General features: G+C 39.0%; 1 protein-coding gene across 1 annotated transcript; it reads left to right on the forward strand.

Moving 5' to 3' along the window:
• Nucleotides 1-1,042: 1,042 nt before the first annotated feature.
• Nucleotides 1,043-18,797, forward strand: LOC137998117 (UDP-glucose 6-dehydrogenase-like). The gene is made up of 13 exons (XM_068844535.1): nt 1,043-1,305; nt 1,393-1,494; nt 1,639-1,674; nt 6,529-6,644; nt 7,155-7,200; nt 8,857-8,932; nt 12,732-12,853; nt 14,532-14,679; nt 14,884-15,109; nt 15,486-15,581; nt 15,702-15,742; nt 15,858-15,949; nt 17,644-18,797. Exons 1-13 carry the CDS (start codon nt 1,144-1,146, stop codon nt 17,830-17,832), a joined length of 1,452 nt encoding a protein of 483 aa, XP_068700636.1. The 5' UTR covers nt 1,043-1,143; the 3' UTR covers nt 17,833-18,797.
• The last annotated feature ends 567 nt before the right edge of the window (nt 18,798-19,364 follow it).

The raw sequence follows: 19,364 nt of genomic DNA on the forward strand, positions 1-19,364 counted from the left end.
GCAGGTCACAGGTCACAAGTCACAGGTCACAGGTCACAGGTCACAAGTCACAGGTCACAAGTCAGTGTTTTGCCAATTACAGAAACAACCCCAACCGTTTACCAATAGACGAGTTCACGCTCTTGATTGCATCATGGGTAATCAGAGCAACATGGCGGAAAATTCAAAGGTTTGTATGTAAATTCAAAGCATAATATACTCTACATGACTCTACTTTATAGACTTTCGACTTCATAAACCAAAGAAGTAAGTTCATGTTCACATCTGATATGAAGTAGACTTCGTATCCGTTCTTTAGAATACCTAAATATTTCTTTTTTTGTCTCCATACAATCTCTGTAATTTTGTGCCTTTGGAATTACAGGAAATGTATGGCAGAAAACCTTTTTATTAAAATAATTTCTACAATAGCCATTTTCTCCAAATATATTCTGTCACACCTTTGAGCGCATATCTTCTGTTTTGGAAAATAAAAAATACCCAAAATTGCATATCATAAATACTTTTCATCGTTTTGAACTTCCTTACAAACTTTTGAATTCCTCTCCATCTTGCCCTGATTACCCATGATGCACTCACGATCGTGAACTCGTCTATGCTAACAGAGGCCGAAAAACTTAGTTAGCCTAATTAGGCCTTAGGTTAGCTTAAATGAATGTTTAGGATTCTTTTTCTGTATTGGTAAAACAATGACCTGTGACTTGAAACCTGTGACCTGTGCTTTGTACCTGCCGAACTGTCAATCTCTGTCACGGCTCGCTGATTGCCGCAGTTTAATACTGTGATTGACGGCAGTGAAAAACGAAAATGCTGATTACGCTTATAGGACGTTTTTCAACCAACCTCTAGGTACACCAATAACAATAGAGAAATGTACGACTTCTGGTGGACGAAACAAAAGAAGCTAATGAGATATCTTTTGTTTTCGTCCACCAACATGGCGGCGATGACGTAACTTGAAAACCTCCTATTTTTGACCGGAGAAGTGAAGGATGAGTTAACACCTCCACCCCATCCCCCACGAAGAGTGCCGCTGACCATTATAGCCCGCGAGGAGAACACTGAGTAAACAACACAAGTGTGAACTGTGATCATTAACTTCTCGTCACTTTGGCAACATACTACTTACTTCTTCACCAAGCGATGAATGCAATCAAAGCGATCTGCTGTATAGGCGCTGGATATGTTGGTGGTCCAACATGCAGTGTTATTGCGCTCAAATGCCCGGAAATCCAAGTTACGGTAGTCGATCTAAGCAAGACGCGAATCGACGCTTGGAATTCGGATAAATTGCCCATCTTTGAGGTATGAAGGGTAGCGCATTAAGCATTCAACTTAATTGCTATAGAATCTTTTTTATTTATTTGAGCTTTTTTTGATTTCTTTTATCAGCCTGGGTTGAATGATGTGGTGAAGCAATGTCGCGGAAAAAACCTGTTCTTTTCAACGGATATCGATTCAGCCATCCGCGGTGCGGACCTAATATTTATCTGTGTGAGTAAAATATTTTTTCATCTCGGTTGATTGTCATTTTGACCTTGGTTTGTTTTAAGAATAGTCGTTGTAATATCATTTAAGCGGCTTCTCTCATTGTTTGCCGTTTTAAAATGGTCTCTCTAATCCCTGTATTTTTTGCAGGTTAACACGCCGACCAAAACCTTTGGTGTGGGAAAGGTGAGCTACAAAAAATTTATTCTAACTTTGTGAGAACTTAAGAGGAAAAGCTTCGAATATTAGAGATTATAGAAAGGCTGTTTCGACTTAAACACGTTAGTTTGTTAATTAAATATGCATAGGATTTTTATTGATACGTGGTGGATCGTTAATATAAGCATTTTGATTGATGATAAATTATTACATACCGGAAGGTAGTATTTCCCTGCACCGCCGTTGGGCGCCAGTTGTGAGATTACATAGCGATTCGTTGTTATAGTGACGAGGATCGAATAACTTTTATAAACGTTTTTTTTTTCTTTAAAAACGTTAAGTCACTATTTTTATTAGCGGCATATATAAAGGGATTAATCAAAGGCTGTCAAATATTCATCTTCTAGTTCTTTGATTTACGAGCATTATGCTAAATCTTCTGGGATGTCAACTGTTCTTTCCCAGGGGACGCCTCATTGTTGATAGTTTGCTATTGTGACTGCCCCATTGTCTTGTGTGGCTTTGAATAGAAAACAGCTAAACATACACCCAAATTTTACAAAGAGAACATGGCATGTGAATAAATACCAGATATAGAATGTTTTGAAGAAATAAATACATTCATGGATACTTGTAAGATAATAAATCAGTGTAAAAAGAAACTGATTTTTGTGAGCTGTACTATGAGGATTATAACAGCAGTCTCAGTGACATATTTCTTATTTTGTTACATCAAAGTAACACAGGACAAAAAGCTGGAAACATTGAATAGATTTTCAAAGATATATGATCATCATTAATTAATGATACAGTATGTTGTGTTTTTGGGAAGTCATATTTTTAGACTCCCTTAAAAGTGACTGTGGGAGGTTACAAGAATGACAACTGCAGTCTAAAAATGGAGTCCTGAAAAATTCAGGCTGAGAATAAACATTAAATCAGGTCATATTTTTGCTGCAGCATTCACTGGACTTCAAAATGATGTTTCTGGTACAGTTCAAATATACTGAAATACATGCAAGAATTTCAGCATGTTGATTGGCTGAGAGCATATAAATTAATCCCAAACATAGTGCAGAAAAATGAAATTAGTGCAGTTAGTTGAAATTACTGCAATAAAGGTTTTCGTGTACGTGCCACCTCCTTCTGATGTTACGTGATGGTGCAATTTCGCAAAATCGACCTCAAATCACATCCGATTGCACAATATTCACGAAAAATCGCATAATTCACTTGTAAAAGAACGCACAACATTCGTAAAATAAAACATTATCAACAAGTTTCTTAGGAATAATCTTGCATAAATATGTGATTTTCAAGATGATTTACCTTGGAAAATGGCTAAAAAGCCTTCGTTTATACCTTCAATTTTTGTAAACATTCAAAGTTCAAGACGTTATATTGCATGTCAGAGCTTGGTATTAGTCTCATTCTTAAAGAGTCGCCTATTGGTGTAACACAAACACATTGTCAACCTTTGTTCAGATAAGCAAATCTGTTCAGAAATATAATACTACACAGAAAAACAAAGCAGCTAGTTGTGGCATACGGGAATATCTTCAATAATTATTGATCATTCATTTGGCATGCTAGCTGTGTCCTTTCAACTTTTAACGTGGTGCACAAATAATGAAGAAGACCTCATTTTTTTTACTTATCCCAACTAATGTTGATCAAGATTCATAATTACTGTTCCCTTGTGTTCAAAATGTCTTCAGAAAAAGGTCGCATAATTTACATAATATTTATTGCATAATTGGCCTTTCTAATTGCATATTCTGGCCTGCAAATTTCGCGTAACTTGCATTTTTTCATCCCACCCTATCAGAAGGCCTGACATGCATAGAGTGGTTTTCAATTGAGTGTCGAAAGTAATTAGCAAATTGCTTTGGTTTATGATTAGTTCACTCAGTGATTGGTTTAAAGTTGTCGTGCCACTTTTTTAACCAATCAGAAGTGAAACCAAAACGAATCGTGGCTGGCGTGTGCACATTTTCCAGTGCTTTGTGTCAGCTTCATGTAACTACTTCGAGTTTTGATTGATTTACCAGTCGAAGATTGTCTCCATCCTTTTTGATTGGCTAAAGTAATTTCAAATTGGTTTTGGTTTTACGACACTCAATTGAAAATCGCTCTATGTGATTTAACTAAATAATCGCATCATGATTTTTCTGACGCATGCAATTTGGAATAAATAAGCACTTGTAAATATTTTCAAAGACTACTAATTGCAATAATAACATTTTATTGCATTCCCCTTTTGGGCTCATACAATTTTGTTCATCTTTGAAAAAATTTACTTGACTTGTGCTTTTTTATGCCAAATTGCACTATGGCAGGGGATTTGTTAAAAACCTGAGGTACAGGATAAATTGACTGACTGCACACTCTTTTGCTACTACTTTTCCTGGATGTTTCAATCTTTTCTGCTTCCTTTATTATTATTTATATGAAAAAAATTTAAAATGCCTAGGGTTAACTGCAAAATGGTGATGGCCTCCTAGGAACAATTTTAATGAAACCTTATGATAGAGCTGGTTTAAGGGTGGTGGGGAATTCTTGGTTCAGGGAATCCCCAGAATGGGATGCCCAGCTAGGGCTTCTGATAGGATGCGGAAAAAAATTAAAGATTATGCGGAAATTTTTGGCCATATTATGCGTAAACATGCGTTGATTATGCAGAAATTACACCGGATTATGCAGAAATTTAAACATTCATAGAACTAATAATTAGGCCCGTCCAATGTATTTACATGCTTATGGTAAATCAGGACTCGAAATTGCAACCAATACAGTCGCTTTTTCCCTTTGCGATTAAGATATCTGGGCGATCGCGAGTCGCCAATTTGCGACCAGCATACACCATTAAAATAAAAGGCTTAGAAATCGGCATTTTGCCGAAACTTTTGCTAAAAGAAATAAAGCGATAAAAAAGTATTTTGTTTCAATTTGGAGATATGGAGCAAAATTGTGATGTGGTTGAACCATGATCCATTCCCTCGATCATTCACCATTTTCAGCGGTTTTTTGCACATACGTATTGCGGGCTCTTTGTTTTGTACAACTTCATCGCAGTGATTGTCCCTATTTTACCAGAGTTACAAATGATGCAATTTAATTTGCTTCTATAACTTGCTGCTAAATTTTCATACCTTCTATCGTTTTTAAAAATTTTGACCCTAGGGTATGTTAAGAAAACAGTGTAACTATAGTCCAGTCTCATTCCCGAAAAATGAGTGGAAACTGCGAACTTTCATCTTGCGAATGGACTGGCGTGTTTTCTTCAATGTTCAGGAAAATAAGCGTTTCAAAATAGTCAATCTCTTTGGCTTTTGTGTTTGTGAGGGTGGTAAGCAGCTGCTTTATCACCAAAATCAGGCATTTCTTCAGTTTTATGCAGAAAATATCGTAGTTATGCGGAGGATGCAGATTTTAGGGAATTATGCGGATCCGCATCGCCGCATCCTGTCAAATGCCATGGATCATGCTGCTGGTCAATATACCCGTGCACGGGGGGCTCAGTTCGTTGAGCATTGGGCTGTCATGCGGGAGGTCGTGAGTTCAACTCCGGCTGGACCAACACTCAGGGTCTTCAAATAACTGAGGAGAAAGTGCTGCCTTTGTAACTACATCTGCAAATGGTTAGACTTTCAAGTCTTCTCAGGTAAGGACGATAAGCTGGATGACCCGTCTCACAGCCCTTGTTCACACACTATTCAAAAAGAGTAGGGCACGGAGTTCTGGGTGTTGTGGTCTGACCGTTGCAGCATGTGGTTGACTTGGCAGGATTAGCTGGAAGGGCTTCTGTGTTAATGAGACCACAATTGTGTATAACAGATAGAAGTCAAGCTACTTAGCCAAGTGCTGGAGCTTTGCTTTAATCTTTAACCTTAAAGAGATGTTCAGGAGTTCACGAACAACAACAACAACGGTGACCTACTTGAAAGAAGATGTTTAATGTACATTGTATTTAAGACATTGGCATGCTGCGAGTACAGCATGCATTTTTGTATGTCTCTTTTTTTTCCGCTGCCAAACAACAACATTTCATTTTCAGCATTGTCATTATTTTTGCTTATGTTTCCTATTTTTGGTGGACTGGTCACTCTTCCGCATTTTAACCATAGTAAACCGAAGTTCTTATCAGAGTAATTACAATTATAGTAAACACAAATTTTTGGGGTGACCACCTTTAAGAAAAGTGTGTGAAGTACACCAGTATTATTAAAGTAGTGATGAATGTGTGTTTATTGAAATTGCAGTTGCAATGGTGGCACAATGAAAGTGAAGTTTAATAAAATAATTATAGTAAACTGGCAGGGGTTTCAATAGAAGCCGGTTACCGTCGGTATACCACCGCCTGCTGTGCCTCACACCACCGGCTAGTTTGCCTTGATTTTCACTAAAAATGCTATCATAAACTTGTCAAACTGCCGCCTTCAATAGGCTATCATGGACGGCTATTTCAGAAGTTATTGAAACCCCTGAACTGACCAAAGAAACATGATTTATTGTGTTCCTTTAAGCTTTACATACTTAGCAAACTTTTTCAACCACATTTTACCTTGCATAACACTGTATAAAGGCTTTTGCCATAGTCAAGAAGATATAATTAAGTTCATGATTCAAGTCAACCAGTGTTAGGGGAACTTTTTGGCTGAAGAATTAAACCGACCGCTTATCAACGTTGCTTGATCTAAAAGACGCCTTTATCTTAAAATCTTTAAAATGTATGGAACCTCCTGTAAACTAGTGAATTCCTTCTTTGTGTTTATAATAAATTAAATAAATCCACCTTTCAGCCCTCAATGTACCATAATTACAAACATTTGATTTATATTATTTTGTTGATACTCCATGTCAAAGTACTTAATATTACAGGGCCGTGCACCAGACTTGAAGTACATAGAATCAGCTGCCAGACATATTGCTGAGGTGGCTGATGGTGAGAAAATTGTTGTGGAAAAGAGTACCGTCCCTGTTCGAGCTGCAGAAAGGTATTGATACTCCATCCATCATTAAATGTTATATTCAATCCACATTGTAATTGGCCGAACAAGCGATACCGTGTACTGTGCATATACTTCTTCAAACTGAGCTTCAAGTACTCACACTCATCAATAATTGATGAGTGTGAGTACTTGAAGGGAAGGAAAATGAAGTTACAAATTATTAAGTAAAGAAATAAGAAAGCCAAGAAAACAATTTTACTACTACTAATAATAATAATAATAATAATGATGATGATGATGATGATGATGATGATGATGATGATGATGATGATGATAATTTGCTTTGATGAACCAAACAATGTTTTTGAAGTTTATATTTAATCAATACATGTTTCGGATGAAACATCATCCATCATCATCATCATCATCATCATAATCATCGTCGTCATCATCACCCATCGTCAGTAATAATTATTATTTTTGCTTGACATATAGTAATGTATGTTTTGTCACTTAAAATTGACACCTGGTGGTAATCTTATGATGTTTTTGCAGTATCACAAGAATATTTGAAGCTAATGGTAGCAGAGGGAAATTTCAGGTTTGCAGCTTTCAGTTAATTTACGCTGGACTGTAACATGTCTTTGTTGATTTCATAGTACTTTCAATAGTGACTTCAGTATAAACAGTTATGTTAAGTGCAGGGCTGACACAGTCGGGAGATATTAAACTGATTGCCTCCTAGGTGTGATTCCTATATGTGCAGACTCGCCATCATTTGTGGGTTGAGTTACATGTAGTTGCTTCTCTTCTCTCCTCTGAGAGTATTTTCTCCATGGCAGGTATTCTGGTTTTTCCCTAAAAACCAATGTTTGTTCTGATTTGAGTAGTTCACTGTAAATTGATTTCAAATGATTGCTATGTACAGTGTATAAATTATTAAGTTCCCAATTAGACTGTCTCAGTGCTAGAAGACATGACACTAATAGGACACTAAATCCATTTGACAGAACTGAACAGCCAGATTGGGCATTTGGAAAGACTAAATCTCCAATGCCTTCAAATGAACACACTTCAAGGGTGATATATATACAGGGATCGCGTTAACGCAGAAATCGTGCATTTTTTTCGCAAATAAAATCCAAAAAATGCATCATTGAAATTTTAATGCGTCCCAGGACGCAAGGCACTGACTTAAATAACTCACACAACTTGCTTTGATTTGTCAGTATATTCTGTTGTTTGTAAAACTGTTGGAGCGATCTGTGCTCATAATTGAAGTTCTAAGAAATGGGGTTTAAAACATCTAAAAAGGTTAAAACTAAATTTTCGTCCGCCTTCTGCGGTCTTCTTCAGAGGAATGTACTCTGCAAGTCACTGAATGCAAATATATAGCAAAAGACGTCACTGTTCATTGCTCCTAAGGGAGGAAACCAGTAATGCGTAAACCCTTGGGAAGGGTGCTCTTTCATTAACAGAGTTCTAGTCCAGGAATGAATGTAACGGCTTTAGAAAAAGCCTTTGTCGGCCAGTCCGGGAAAACAACTTTGCTTCAGTTGCAGTCTGCAGCTCAAAAATGTTGCATGCTTATTAATACCGTACATGTATTTACCCCGTCGACCCCCCATTTTTGATCGCAAAAAAAGCAATTTCTTAATTTCTTTGTTATGTAAATGTTCATGGGACACTAATCTTGTATTCTTTGATTTCTGGAAATGTGGATACACAAAAAAATCAGGGCCTCAAGTGCTTAATAGTTTTGTGGTTTAGCAGTTGTTGTATATGTGGGAATTTTGTCCTTGAGTTTCGAAAAAGTTCTCAGAAAATCGAGCTAGTAAACCTCAAACTGACCTGTTTTTGTTGTTCAAGGATAAAGGGCTTTAGAGGATAAGCACAACATCACAGAGAAGCAGAATATTAATTCCAAGTTGGTTACTCTCTTTTTCTCATAATTTAAAACCTACTCTTTTTCTCGTAGAGGGTCACCAAGATTTTGGGACCCCAACAAATGCTTGGGACCCCAATTTGGCCAAACATGCGGGTCCCAGGACCCAGATTGAAAAATCCTAGTGCCATCCCTGATATACTCCTCCATATGAATTTGAGGCATTATCATGCTAGTGTTCCTTTCAGTCTATTGCATTTTCTATGCAAACTGATGGGTCTGGTCTGCCTGTGTTCGGTCAGAAGGTCAGAGCAACCTATTAAACTTAAAGAAAGTTCAAGTTAGTTCAAAACTTGCTTTTGTATCTTCTAGGTTCTGTCAAATCCTGAATTTTTGGCTGAAGGCACTGCAATTAAGGACTTGTTGGAACCGGATAGAGTCTTAATTGGTAGGTTTCAACCTTAACCCATTAGGGAATTTAAGTATGCGACATTTTTGAGCCAGTCGGATGGTAACTGAAAATGAATATTTTGCATGCCGCGACAGACGTGTCTCCCAGATTTTGAACCTAATCATCTCTAATGGAGGAAAAATACTAAATTAGCAATATAAAGTTGGTAGTGACAAGACAAGTTAAAAGGGAAAACAACTTGCTTCAGTTGCAGTCTGGCAGTGCAGCTCGAAAGTGTTGCATGCTTATAAATAACTCCTTATTGACTCCTCATGTGCCTCTTAGGACTTCCCAGTTGACATCTGGCATTAGACAGAGTAAAATCTGTTAAGTATCACTTCCAGGAGTCAATGGGTTAATGGAAGGACATAGTGTTTGACTGGTTAACCCATTCACTAGTCAGGCACACCAGGATATTCCCAGTTGATGAGTAAAATTGTCTGGCATTAGACACAGTAAAATCCGTTAAGTATCACTACCAGGAGTCAATGGGTTAATGGAAGGACATAGTGTTTGACTGGTTAACCCCTTCACTAGTCAGGCACACCAGGATATTCCCAGTTGATGAGTAAAATTGTCTGGCATTAGACACAGTAAAATCTGTTAAGTATCACTTCCAGGGGTCAGTGGATTAATGGAAGGACATAGTGTTTGACTGGTTAACCCACTCACTTCTCAGGCACACCAGGATACTCCCAGTTGATGAGTAAAATTGTCTGGCATTAGACAGAGTAAAATCTGTTGAGTATCACTTGCAGGAGTCAATGGGTTAATGGAAGGACATAGTGTTTGACTGGTTAACCCATTCACTCCTCAGGCACACCAGGATACTCCCAGTTGGTGAGTAAAATTATCTGGCATTAGACAGAGTAAAATCTGTTAAGTATCACTTCCAGGAGTCAATGGGTTTAAATGGAAGGACTTAATGTTTGACTGGTTAACCCATTCACTTCTCATGCACACCAGGATACTCCCAGTTGATGAGTAAAATTACCTGGCATTAGACAGAGTAAAATCTGTTAAGTATCACTTCCAGGAGTCAATGGGTTAATGGAAGGACATAGTGTTTGACTTGTTAACCCACTCACTTCTCAGGCACACCAGGATACTTCCAGTTGATGAGTAAAATTGTGTGGCATTAGACAGAGTAAAATCTGTTAAGTATCACTTCCAGGAGTCAATGGGTTTAAATGGAAGGACTTAATGTTTGACTGGTTAACCCATTCACTTCTCATGCACACCAGGATACTCCCAGTTGATGAGTAAAATTATCTGGCATTAGACAGAGTAAAATCTGTTAAGTATCACTTGCAGGAGTCAATGGGTTAATGGAAGGACATAGTGTTTGACTGGTTAACCCATTCACTAGTCAGGCACACCAGGATACTCCCAGTTGATGAGTAAAATTATCTGGCATTAGACAGAGTAAAATCTGTTAAGTATCACTACCAGGAGTCAATGGGTTAATGGAAGGACATAGTGTTTGACTGGTTAACCCATTCACTAGTCAGGCACACCAGGATACTCCCAGTTGATGAGTAAAATTATCTGGCATTAGACAGAGTAAAATCTGTTAAGTATCACTACCAGGAGTCAATGGGTTAATGGAAGGACATAGTGTTTGACTGGTTAACCCATTCACTAGTCAGGCACACCAGGATACTCCCAGTTGATGAGTAAAATTGTCTGGCATTAAACAGAGTAAAATCTGTTAAGGATCACTTGCAGGAGTCAATGGGTTAATGGAAGGACATAGTGTTTGACTGGTTAACCCATTCACTCCTCAGGAACACTAGGATACTCCCAGTTGATGAGTAAAGTTATCTGGCATTAGACAGAGTAAAATCTGTTAAGTATCACTTGCAGGAGTCAATGGTTAATAGAAGGACATAGTGTTTGACTGGTTAACCCATTCACTAGTCAGGCACACCAGGATACTCTCAGTTGATGAGTAAAATTATCTGGCATTAGACAGAGTAAAATCTGTTAAGTATCACTACCAGGAGTCAATGGGTTAATGGAAGGACTTAATGTTTGACTGGTTAACCCATTCACTTCTCAGGCACACCAGGATACTCCCAGTTGATGAGTAAAATTGTCTGGCATTAGACAGAGTAAAATCTGTTAAGTATCACTTCCAGGAGTCAATGGGTTAATGGAAGGACTTAATGTTTGACTGGTTAACCCATTCACTTCTCAGGCACACCAGGATACTCCCAGTTGATGAGTAAAATTGTCTGGCATTAGACAGAGTAAAATCTGTTGAGTATCACTTGCAGGAGTCAATGGGTTAATGGAAGGACATAGTGTTTGACAGGTTAACCCATTCACTTTTCAGGAACACCAGGATACTCCCAGTTGATGAGTAAAATTATCTGGCATTAGACAGAGTAAAATCTGTTGAGTATCACTTGCAGGAGTCAATGGGTTAATGGAAGGACATAGTGTTTGACTGGTTAACCCATTCACTAGTCAGGCACACCAGGATACTCCCAGTTGATGAGGAAAATTATCTGGCATTAGACAGAGTAGAATCTGTTAAGTATCACTACCAGGAGTCAATGGGTTAATGGAAGGACATAGTGTTTGACTGGTTAACCCATTCACTAGTCAGGCACACCAGGATACTCCCAGTTGATGAGTAAAATTGTCTGGCATTAGACAGAGTAAAATCTGTTAAGTATCACTTGCAGGAGTCAATGGGTTAATGGAAGGACATGATGTTTGACTGGTTAACCCATTCACTCCTCAGGCACACCAGGATACTCCCAGTTGATGAGTAAAATTATTTGGCATTAGACAGAGTAAAATCTGTTAAGTACCACTTGCAGGAGTCAATGGTTAATGGAAGGACATAGTGTTTGACTGGTTAACCCATTCACTAGTCAGGCACACCAGGATACTCTCAGTTGATGAGTAAAATTGTCTGGCATTAGACAGAATAAAATCTGGCAAGACTTCTTGATTTCATCATTTCTGATCATAGCAGGACAATAACTCAACCTAGTTTAATTAATAACCTTTTAGCTCCCACCAATCACCTACAGCCTACTTGGTAGAGCATTCGAACATGCGATGGGAAGTTGAGGAGCACATAAATTTTCTCATAGATCTGGGCCTGCTGTCATCAATATTTAGTGATCTCTCCAACAGCTGCTTTTTATTAAATTATTATTATTATTATTATTATTATTATTATTATTATTATTATTATTATTATTATTAATCCAATGTCTTTAGGAGGCAGTGTGGTCCAGTGGTCAGGGGGCACTTGCCTTGAGATCCGGGAATCTCGGGTTCTGACGTCTCGTTGAATTTGTTCCTCAGGTAGTCCCTGGTTGAACTTCTCAGCTGCACTTGTAAATAGCCATTGAACTTGTTTGTCTCCGGCCAGTTGGGATTCTTAACAGTCGTTGTTGAATGTTCTGTTCTGTCCTGATTATGTTAATTTCATTGGCCCTGAAAAGCCCCTATGGGGAGTGGTCCCCTATCTGTATGTCTTTGGCCAAATGTAAATGCTGCCCAACAATGAAGATTACATTACACAAATGAGTTATCCGGATCATACATGTAAATTTGTCATTACCCAAGAACTGCAAACAGAATAGAGACGTACAGTACAATGTACACGTAGACTGACAGTGTTATTATAAAGAGCTATACTGTATGACAGGTGTGCATTGAATCAGTTCAACTGCATTGTTGTTTGATTTCACTGTATAAATTCTTTCCAAAGCTTTCTTTAGCTGTTACTATGTATTTATACATCCTGATTTCACTGTTTCTCGTCTAACAGGAGGGGAGCAAAGCCGAGAAGGATGGAAGGCAATTGAAGCACTCTCATCTGTTTATGAACACTGGATTCCCAGGGAAAATATCATTAAAACAAACACATGGTCATCTGAGCTCTCCAAGCTGGTAAGATGAGAGACATTGACTTTTTTGTCTGTTTATACATATTAGCTAGTCTGCGTAATCCATTCAGAGAAAGTATGCATCTGTCATGTTATTCCAAGGAAAGGTTACGTTTATACAAACGTTGGCCGTGTAGACTTATATTTTAAACAGAGTTAACTGAATAGAGTGAAATGTGAAGTGCTAGACTTATATCCCATATGAACCATGTGAGCGTTAGCCGTACTGATGGAAATGGGCCCACACAAGGACAGAGAAAAACTCTGACCAGGGTGGGAATTGAACCCACGACCTTCGGGTTACATCTCCGCCGCTCTACCGACTGAGCTACAAGGTCAGACGGGAGCAGGCCGTGGGAATTGAAGATGTTAAAGTCACGGCAATGAACTTGTAGCTCAGTTGGTAGAGCGGCGGAGATCTAACCCGAAGGTCGTGGGTTCAATTCCCACCCTGGTCAGAGATTTTCTCTGTCCTTGTGTGGGCCCATTTCCATCAGTAGGGCTAACGCTCACATGGTTCATATGGGATATAAGTCTAGCACTTCACATTTCACTCTATTCAGTTAACTCTGTTTAAAATATAAGTGCTACACGGCCAACGTTTGTATAAACGTAACCTTTCCTTGTTAGGGTTTAAGCCATGACTTTAACATCTTCAATTCCCACGGCCTGCTCCCGTCTGACCTTGTAGCTCAGTCGGAAGAGCGGCGGAGATCTAACCCGAAGGTCGTGGGTTCAATTCCCACCCTGGTCAGAGTTTTTCTCTGTCCTTGTGTGGGCCCATTTCCATCAGTAGGGCTAACGCTCACATGGTTCATATGGGATATAAGTCTAGCACTTCACATTTCACTCTATTCAGTTAACTCTGTCATGTTATTCGACTGGTGTAAAGTCGGGACGAACTACTGCACTGCAAAAAACTCGTATAATCCGTCCGGGACGAACTTGGGCAAACATTTTTCTGCGTCTGTTAAATTTGTCTACTAGTAGTATAAAGATGGGCACAAAACGCATTTATGCATCTGGTCGAACTTATCCAGTTTTTTGTGTCTTCGGTCTCTAGCACAAAAAGGGCCATTATCACGGACCAATCCTTGATTTGGAATGGTCTTTTTCAATATTGATAAACCTAATTTTACATGTTATTTTTTTGTGTGCAAAATGATTATGATGATATTAAATTTTCGACCTTGGTTATTGCGTTTCTAGCTTTTATTGATTGTTTCACGCAATCTCGTTAATGAGTGCAAATATGAGTACAAGGAGGGATTACGTTTTTACAAACGTTGGCCGTGTATCACTTATATTTAGACAGACTTAACTGATTACAGTGTAATGTGAAGTGCTAAGTATCTACCTCATATGAACCATGTGAGCATTAGCCCTACTGATGGAAATGGGACACACAAGGACAGAGAAAAACTGACTGAGATACAAGGTCAGATGAGAGCAGGCCGTGGGAACTGACCTGACCTGACTTGAAGTTCGTGGGTTCAATTCCCACCCTGGTCAGAGTTTTTCTCTGTCCTTCATAGGGGCTAGATACTTAGCACTTCGCATTACACTCTCATCAGTTAAGTCTATGAGTACAAATAAACATACTGTATACACCCGCAATGGATGACATTAATAGGAATGCAAATCAGTGAATGTGTTTTAAAATTGCGCATTTTTGACTGTAGGCAGCCAATGCCTTCCTGGCCCAAAGAATCTCCAGCATTAATGCCATGAGTGCAATCTGTGAGGCAACTGGCGCAGATGTCTCTGAAGTAGCAAGTGCAATTGGACGGGACTCCAGGATTGGGAGTTGTTTCTTACAAGCATCAGTCGGTAAGTTTCCTTTTCGGTGCAATTCATATACATGTACTGTAAGTCTTTGGGTTTGTGGGTTTGTGTACCCCTCGCCCTGCAATAACGTCTCAAAACCACAAGTAAGTCGGAATTCTAGCAAACCTAATTAAAGCCATTTGCCCAGGTGCACTTTTGGGCAGAGACAATTTTTAACAATTTAACACTCTATTTCTCTTCTCCCAGGTTTTGGAGGGAGTTGTTTCCAGAAGGACGTGCTAAATCTTGTTTACCTTTGTGAGGCTCTCAATCTTCCTGAGGTTGCGGCATACTGGTACCAAGTGATTGCTATGAACGAGTATCAGCGCCGGCGATTTGCAAACAGAATTGTCAATTGCCTTTTTAACACAGTGACGGACAAGAAAATCGCGCTGTTTGGATTTGCATTCAAGAAAAACACTGGAGACACTCGGTAGGAATTAAGTCCTTCCATTGGGCCAATAGAGAAAGCAAGCTATTAGGCAGTTTTTACTTGTGTTCTTTTCCGGATTCAATGCAATACTTTATTTAACGAGGGTAGCACATTAACCTTAAACAGTTTTCTAACATGTCGCCCTTTACATCTGGCGAATCAGAGGGAAAGCAAAGCCAATTGTGATTTGCTCGCACGCATTTCCGCACTTTTCACTAGTTGCATGCATTACATTTGCTTTGTGATTGGTTGGGTTGGTTTGAGTCTCTTGTGATTGGCTCAAGTTATAACGGGGCACAAATGAAAATTGCAATACTGTTCTAAAAATGAGCTTGACTTTGTATCAAAAACTGTGTTCATTTCATTTTATTTACAGAGAATCGGCAAGTATTTATATCTGTAAATATCTAATGGACGAAGGAGCGAGGATAACAGTATATGACCCCAAAGTCGAAAAAGAGCAGATATTGTTGTAAGTAAAATTATTTGTTGCGGTGGAGTTCATAATTGTTTTGATTTAGTTTAAAGTTTTCGACTTCAGCTCTCCAAAATAAATTCTGCTAATTTCTTTTCTGAATGTGCTCTGTTTCAGGGAATTGACTCATCCATCTATTTCAGAAGATCCAGAAAGAGGTACGTTCTAAATGCATTGTTCATTTTAGATAACGAGAAACCGTACAGACATGTAATTCGTCGACCCTGTCTATTTACACTTTTTCAAATCAACCTTTGTTTTTTTTCTCACAAGTGGATCGTCTGATAACAATCGTTAACGATCCTTACAAAGCTGTTGAAGCTGCGCATGCTTTGGTCATCGGCACTGAGTGGGATGAATTTAAGGTGAGTTGAACAATCTCCGTTGCGTAAGTCATATTTTTGTCCCTAGCATAAATTCGGTCAATGGGTTCTTTACAGCTACATGCGATCACATGGTTCAAAAAATCGCCATGGTGGAGAGCAAATTGCGCACTGGGTCATCTAAAACAAAGAAAATTGAAATAACGTCGCTTTGTTTTAGATTTCCCAGTGCGTATTAGATGTCTCCAGTATGGTGGTTTTTGTACCATGTGATCACCAGCTGCAAAGGGCCCATTTGAACTGTACGGATACAGACCTTAATGTATTTTTGCTCAAGTTTGTCCAAGACTGATCCGGCATCCGTCTCCTATATTAGCCTGTTCCAGTCTCCTAGATAGTAGGAAGAAAAAAATGAGTGGGTACCGAAGCCCCCATTCGCTTTTCCCATGCAGTTGCTTTTGTTTTCCCGACTATCTGGGGTCCTGGAACAGGACACTCCTATCTTTGAATAAAGGCACATTTTCTTCATGACAAATGATTCCAGCTTCAGATGGATAAACCGTATCGATAATCGTTGAGACTTGTTTCAAGTTTCTTATTTTTGGACAATAACTACAACAAATACCCAACGATAACCTCTCCCTCTCCCTCCCCACCCAAAGCAATATGGAGTTTTCTGCAAAGACGACGGCTACGGCAACGACAACGTCACAAAGCAAGAATATGATTGGGTAAAAATGGAAAAATATCCGTGCTACACGTGCAACACGAATTTCCGTGCATTTCTTTGTCGTACTCCACAAAACAACAGCGTGAAATCAGCAAATTTTAGGTTTTGACGACAACGTGAACAAAAAAAGGTCCTGAGCAAATGGCTTCCACAGTTGCTTCAATATCCGTTCGATTTTGTTGAAAGATGTTGATTGCTGGGGTGGGCAAACTGTTTCAACACATCTTCAACATCGCCTCAACTTCGATTCGACATGTTTCAACACGGTTAAAAGGAAGAGCAAACGGTTTTAACATCGCTGTTAAACAAAAGCGAACTACATTGAAGCAAATGTTGAATTCTTTTTCTCGGGCCTTAACGATGAGCCGTTCATTTTCTTTTTTTGCTTTAAAACCGTTCGTCCCCATCCAGTTACATTTTGGAGTGACGTTTTCGTTCACGTTGCCGTTGGGTGGGCTTCCCACCCAAACCGAAAACAAAAGACTAAACAAGGCAAACCATGCCTAAGCTTTAAAAAGGGGCTGCTACGAAACAGTTAATTAATAGCCAGCTTACGAGAGTTGTTGGAATACCCTCTATCAAGAGTGAATTAGATAACAGTGTTTCTCTATCAACTTGCGGTCTTTCTCCAGCACAGTCAGAAATGGACTTATTTTTAGATACATTTTACGCTCTAAAACAAACAAAGGGCCGCCACTTTAACCAATCAGAAAAGGCCATGTTACGCCAAACTGCTTCTGCCATCTTTTTTCAGGGACATGACGACTGATTTCCGCGGAAACGGGTATTCTAAAAATAGACTCATTTTTGACTGTGCTTCGGAACCCACCCGTGCCATAAGAACACTCTTCTCTAATTCACTCTTGGTTCTATCGAAAACAACCCGTAGTGAAGGCACCAAAAAGCGTGTCGCGTGCGTTTTTGTTTCCTCCACTCCCGCTACGTTTACAACGGAAATGAAAGCCATTCAGTTGTCACATGTTCTTTTTGTGTGCGATTTATACAGGGGTATGACTACAAGCGGATATACGACACCATGTTGAAGCCGGCCTTTGCTTTTGATGGGCGAATGATTCTCGATCACTGTCATTTACACGAGATTGGATTTCAAGTTGAGACGATTGGCAAAGTTGTGTCGTCAGGGTATATGCTGCCATTGACGCCCCCATTAAAACCCCCAAAGGAGGAGAAATGAGCTTTTTTGAAAGAACCACCCTACCTTCGAGAATTTTTAACAAAGAGTCACGTGCGCATCTCGGTAATGCCCCTATCGCCTGATTTTTACCTCTTACTAAGGGCTGCAAGACCTGCAATGCAAAAATTGAACTGGAGAAAAAACAAGAAAGAGGTAGAAAAAAAATGGGAAAATGTAGGACGTAGCAGAAAAAAGACAATTTTAGAGTACGGCACGAGAACACGAGGCGATTGAGACTGATATGCATGGTGAGTTTGAATCAATCTGTTTGTTGCCGACTTCAGCTTTTTATAGGCAATTTCACGATGGTGCCATTTGACTACAACTACCAGAATGAAATTTGCCTTCCTTTTCTTATTAATTTCTGTATTCCCAGCTGGGTAAAAGTAACAATAGCTCCAATTAGTATGGACAGGCAAAACCTGTAGGATTCTGGTACTTGTAGTCAAATGGCGTGATCATGCAATTGTCTTACTAGTGGGTTCCAGTGAAAGATTACGGACCGCTGAATCATATCGCGCACAATTTGAGAGATTCAACAAATATTTTTATGAATACCACAGACGTGAATTGTGCTTTACTACAAAGTAACTGAAAAAAAACAAAATGGCATTTCGTTGGTATTTTGCTAGAAAAATAGTTTTATCTTATGAGTTCTGTTCTAAAACGATCATTTTTTTTGTTTCATTGTTGGTGAAAGTGGATTTAACGACGGTTGTTAAATTTCTTTCACGTAGTGTGCAACTGTACATGACGAACATAGTTCATCAAATGTGTAATGAATATTGTATCTTTGAGGATAGAATAATAATCCAAGTAATTAAGAAAAGCATAAAACCGTACGCGTTTTAAAATTTTAAGTGCCATTTAAAATATTTTAAACCATTGTAGTCATTATTTATTCTTATTTGTGGTAGGAAAGTATTGTGAATGATACTGAATAAACACGTTTACCAGTCAGATAAGGTGTCCAGTCTTTTAGGCTGCATCTCAAATTGTATCAAATGAGTCAAGTTTCTTTACACCTGCAAGCCCCGTATATGTGAAGGAAAGTTATTCTGGGTATGACGGTCGGGTCTGCTTTAGCCACCGTTTTCATGAGAAAAATATTGACGCGTCCAACTGTGTCAAGAGCGATTCTCTTAAGTCTCAAAATAAGCTTTGCGTAGCTAACCCAAGACCGAGTTGAGCTAGGAAGGCGAGCCAAAGTGCTCATATGACAACAGCTGTCTCGGCTTGTTGGGTGATCCTCCCTTCCAAAGAGGCTAGTCATTGCGAGTCACCCCACAAGCCGAGTCAAGTTTGTTTTTCATGGAAATGGTTCGCTGCGTCTTTTTCTGAAGCGTATGGAAAATTGACTCTACATTTGCCCTTGTATAAATGTACGGTGCGCTCCACAAGCCTGAATCTCAGTAACGAAGATTAGTTAGTGTAATTTGATGAGGAATGGTCGATTTTCAGTGTGCTTTGTTAGTGACGCGTACACAACAGTTACTTCCTAATCACTTTCGCTTATCAAGAAATGCAGTGGG

The sequence above is a fragment of the Montipora foliosa genome, chromosome 3 (genome assembly GCF_036669935.1).
Source record: "Montipora foliosa isolate CH-2021 chromosome 3, ASM3666993v2, whole genome shotgun sequence".
Lineage (NCBI taxonomy): Eukaryota > Metazoa > Cnidaria > Anthozoa > Scleractinia > Acroporidae > Montipora > Montipora foliosa.

Coding starts and splice junctions, on each gene's coding strand:
- LOC137998117 (XM_068844535.1), top strand. CDS start 1,144: ATGAATGCAATCAAAGCGATCTGCTGTATAGGCGCTGGATATGTTGGT. Junction 6,645..7,154: donor CCTGTTCGAGCTGCAGAAAG/GTATTGATACTC, acceptor ATGTTTTTGCAG/TATCACAAGAATATTTGAAG. Junction 12,854..14,531: donor CATCTGAGCTCTCCAAGCTG/GTAAGATGAGAG, acceptor TTTTGACTGTAG/GCAGCCAATGCCTTCCTGGC.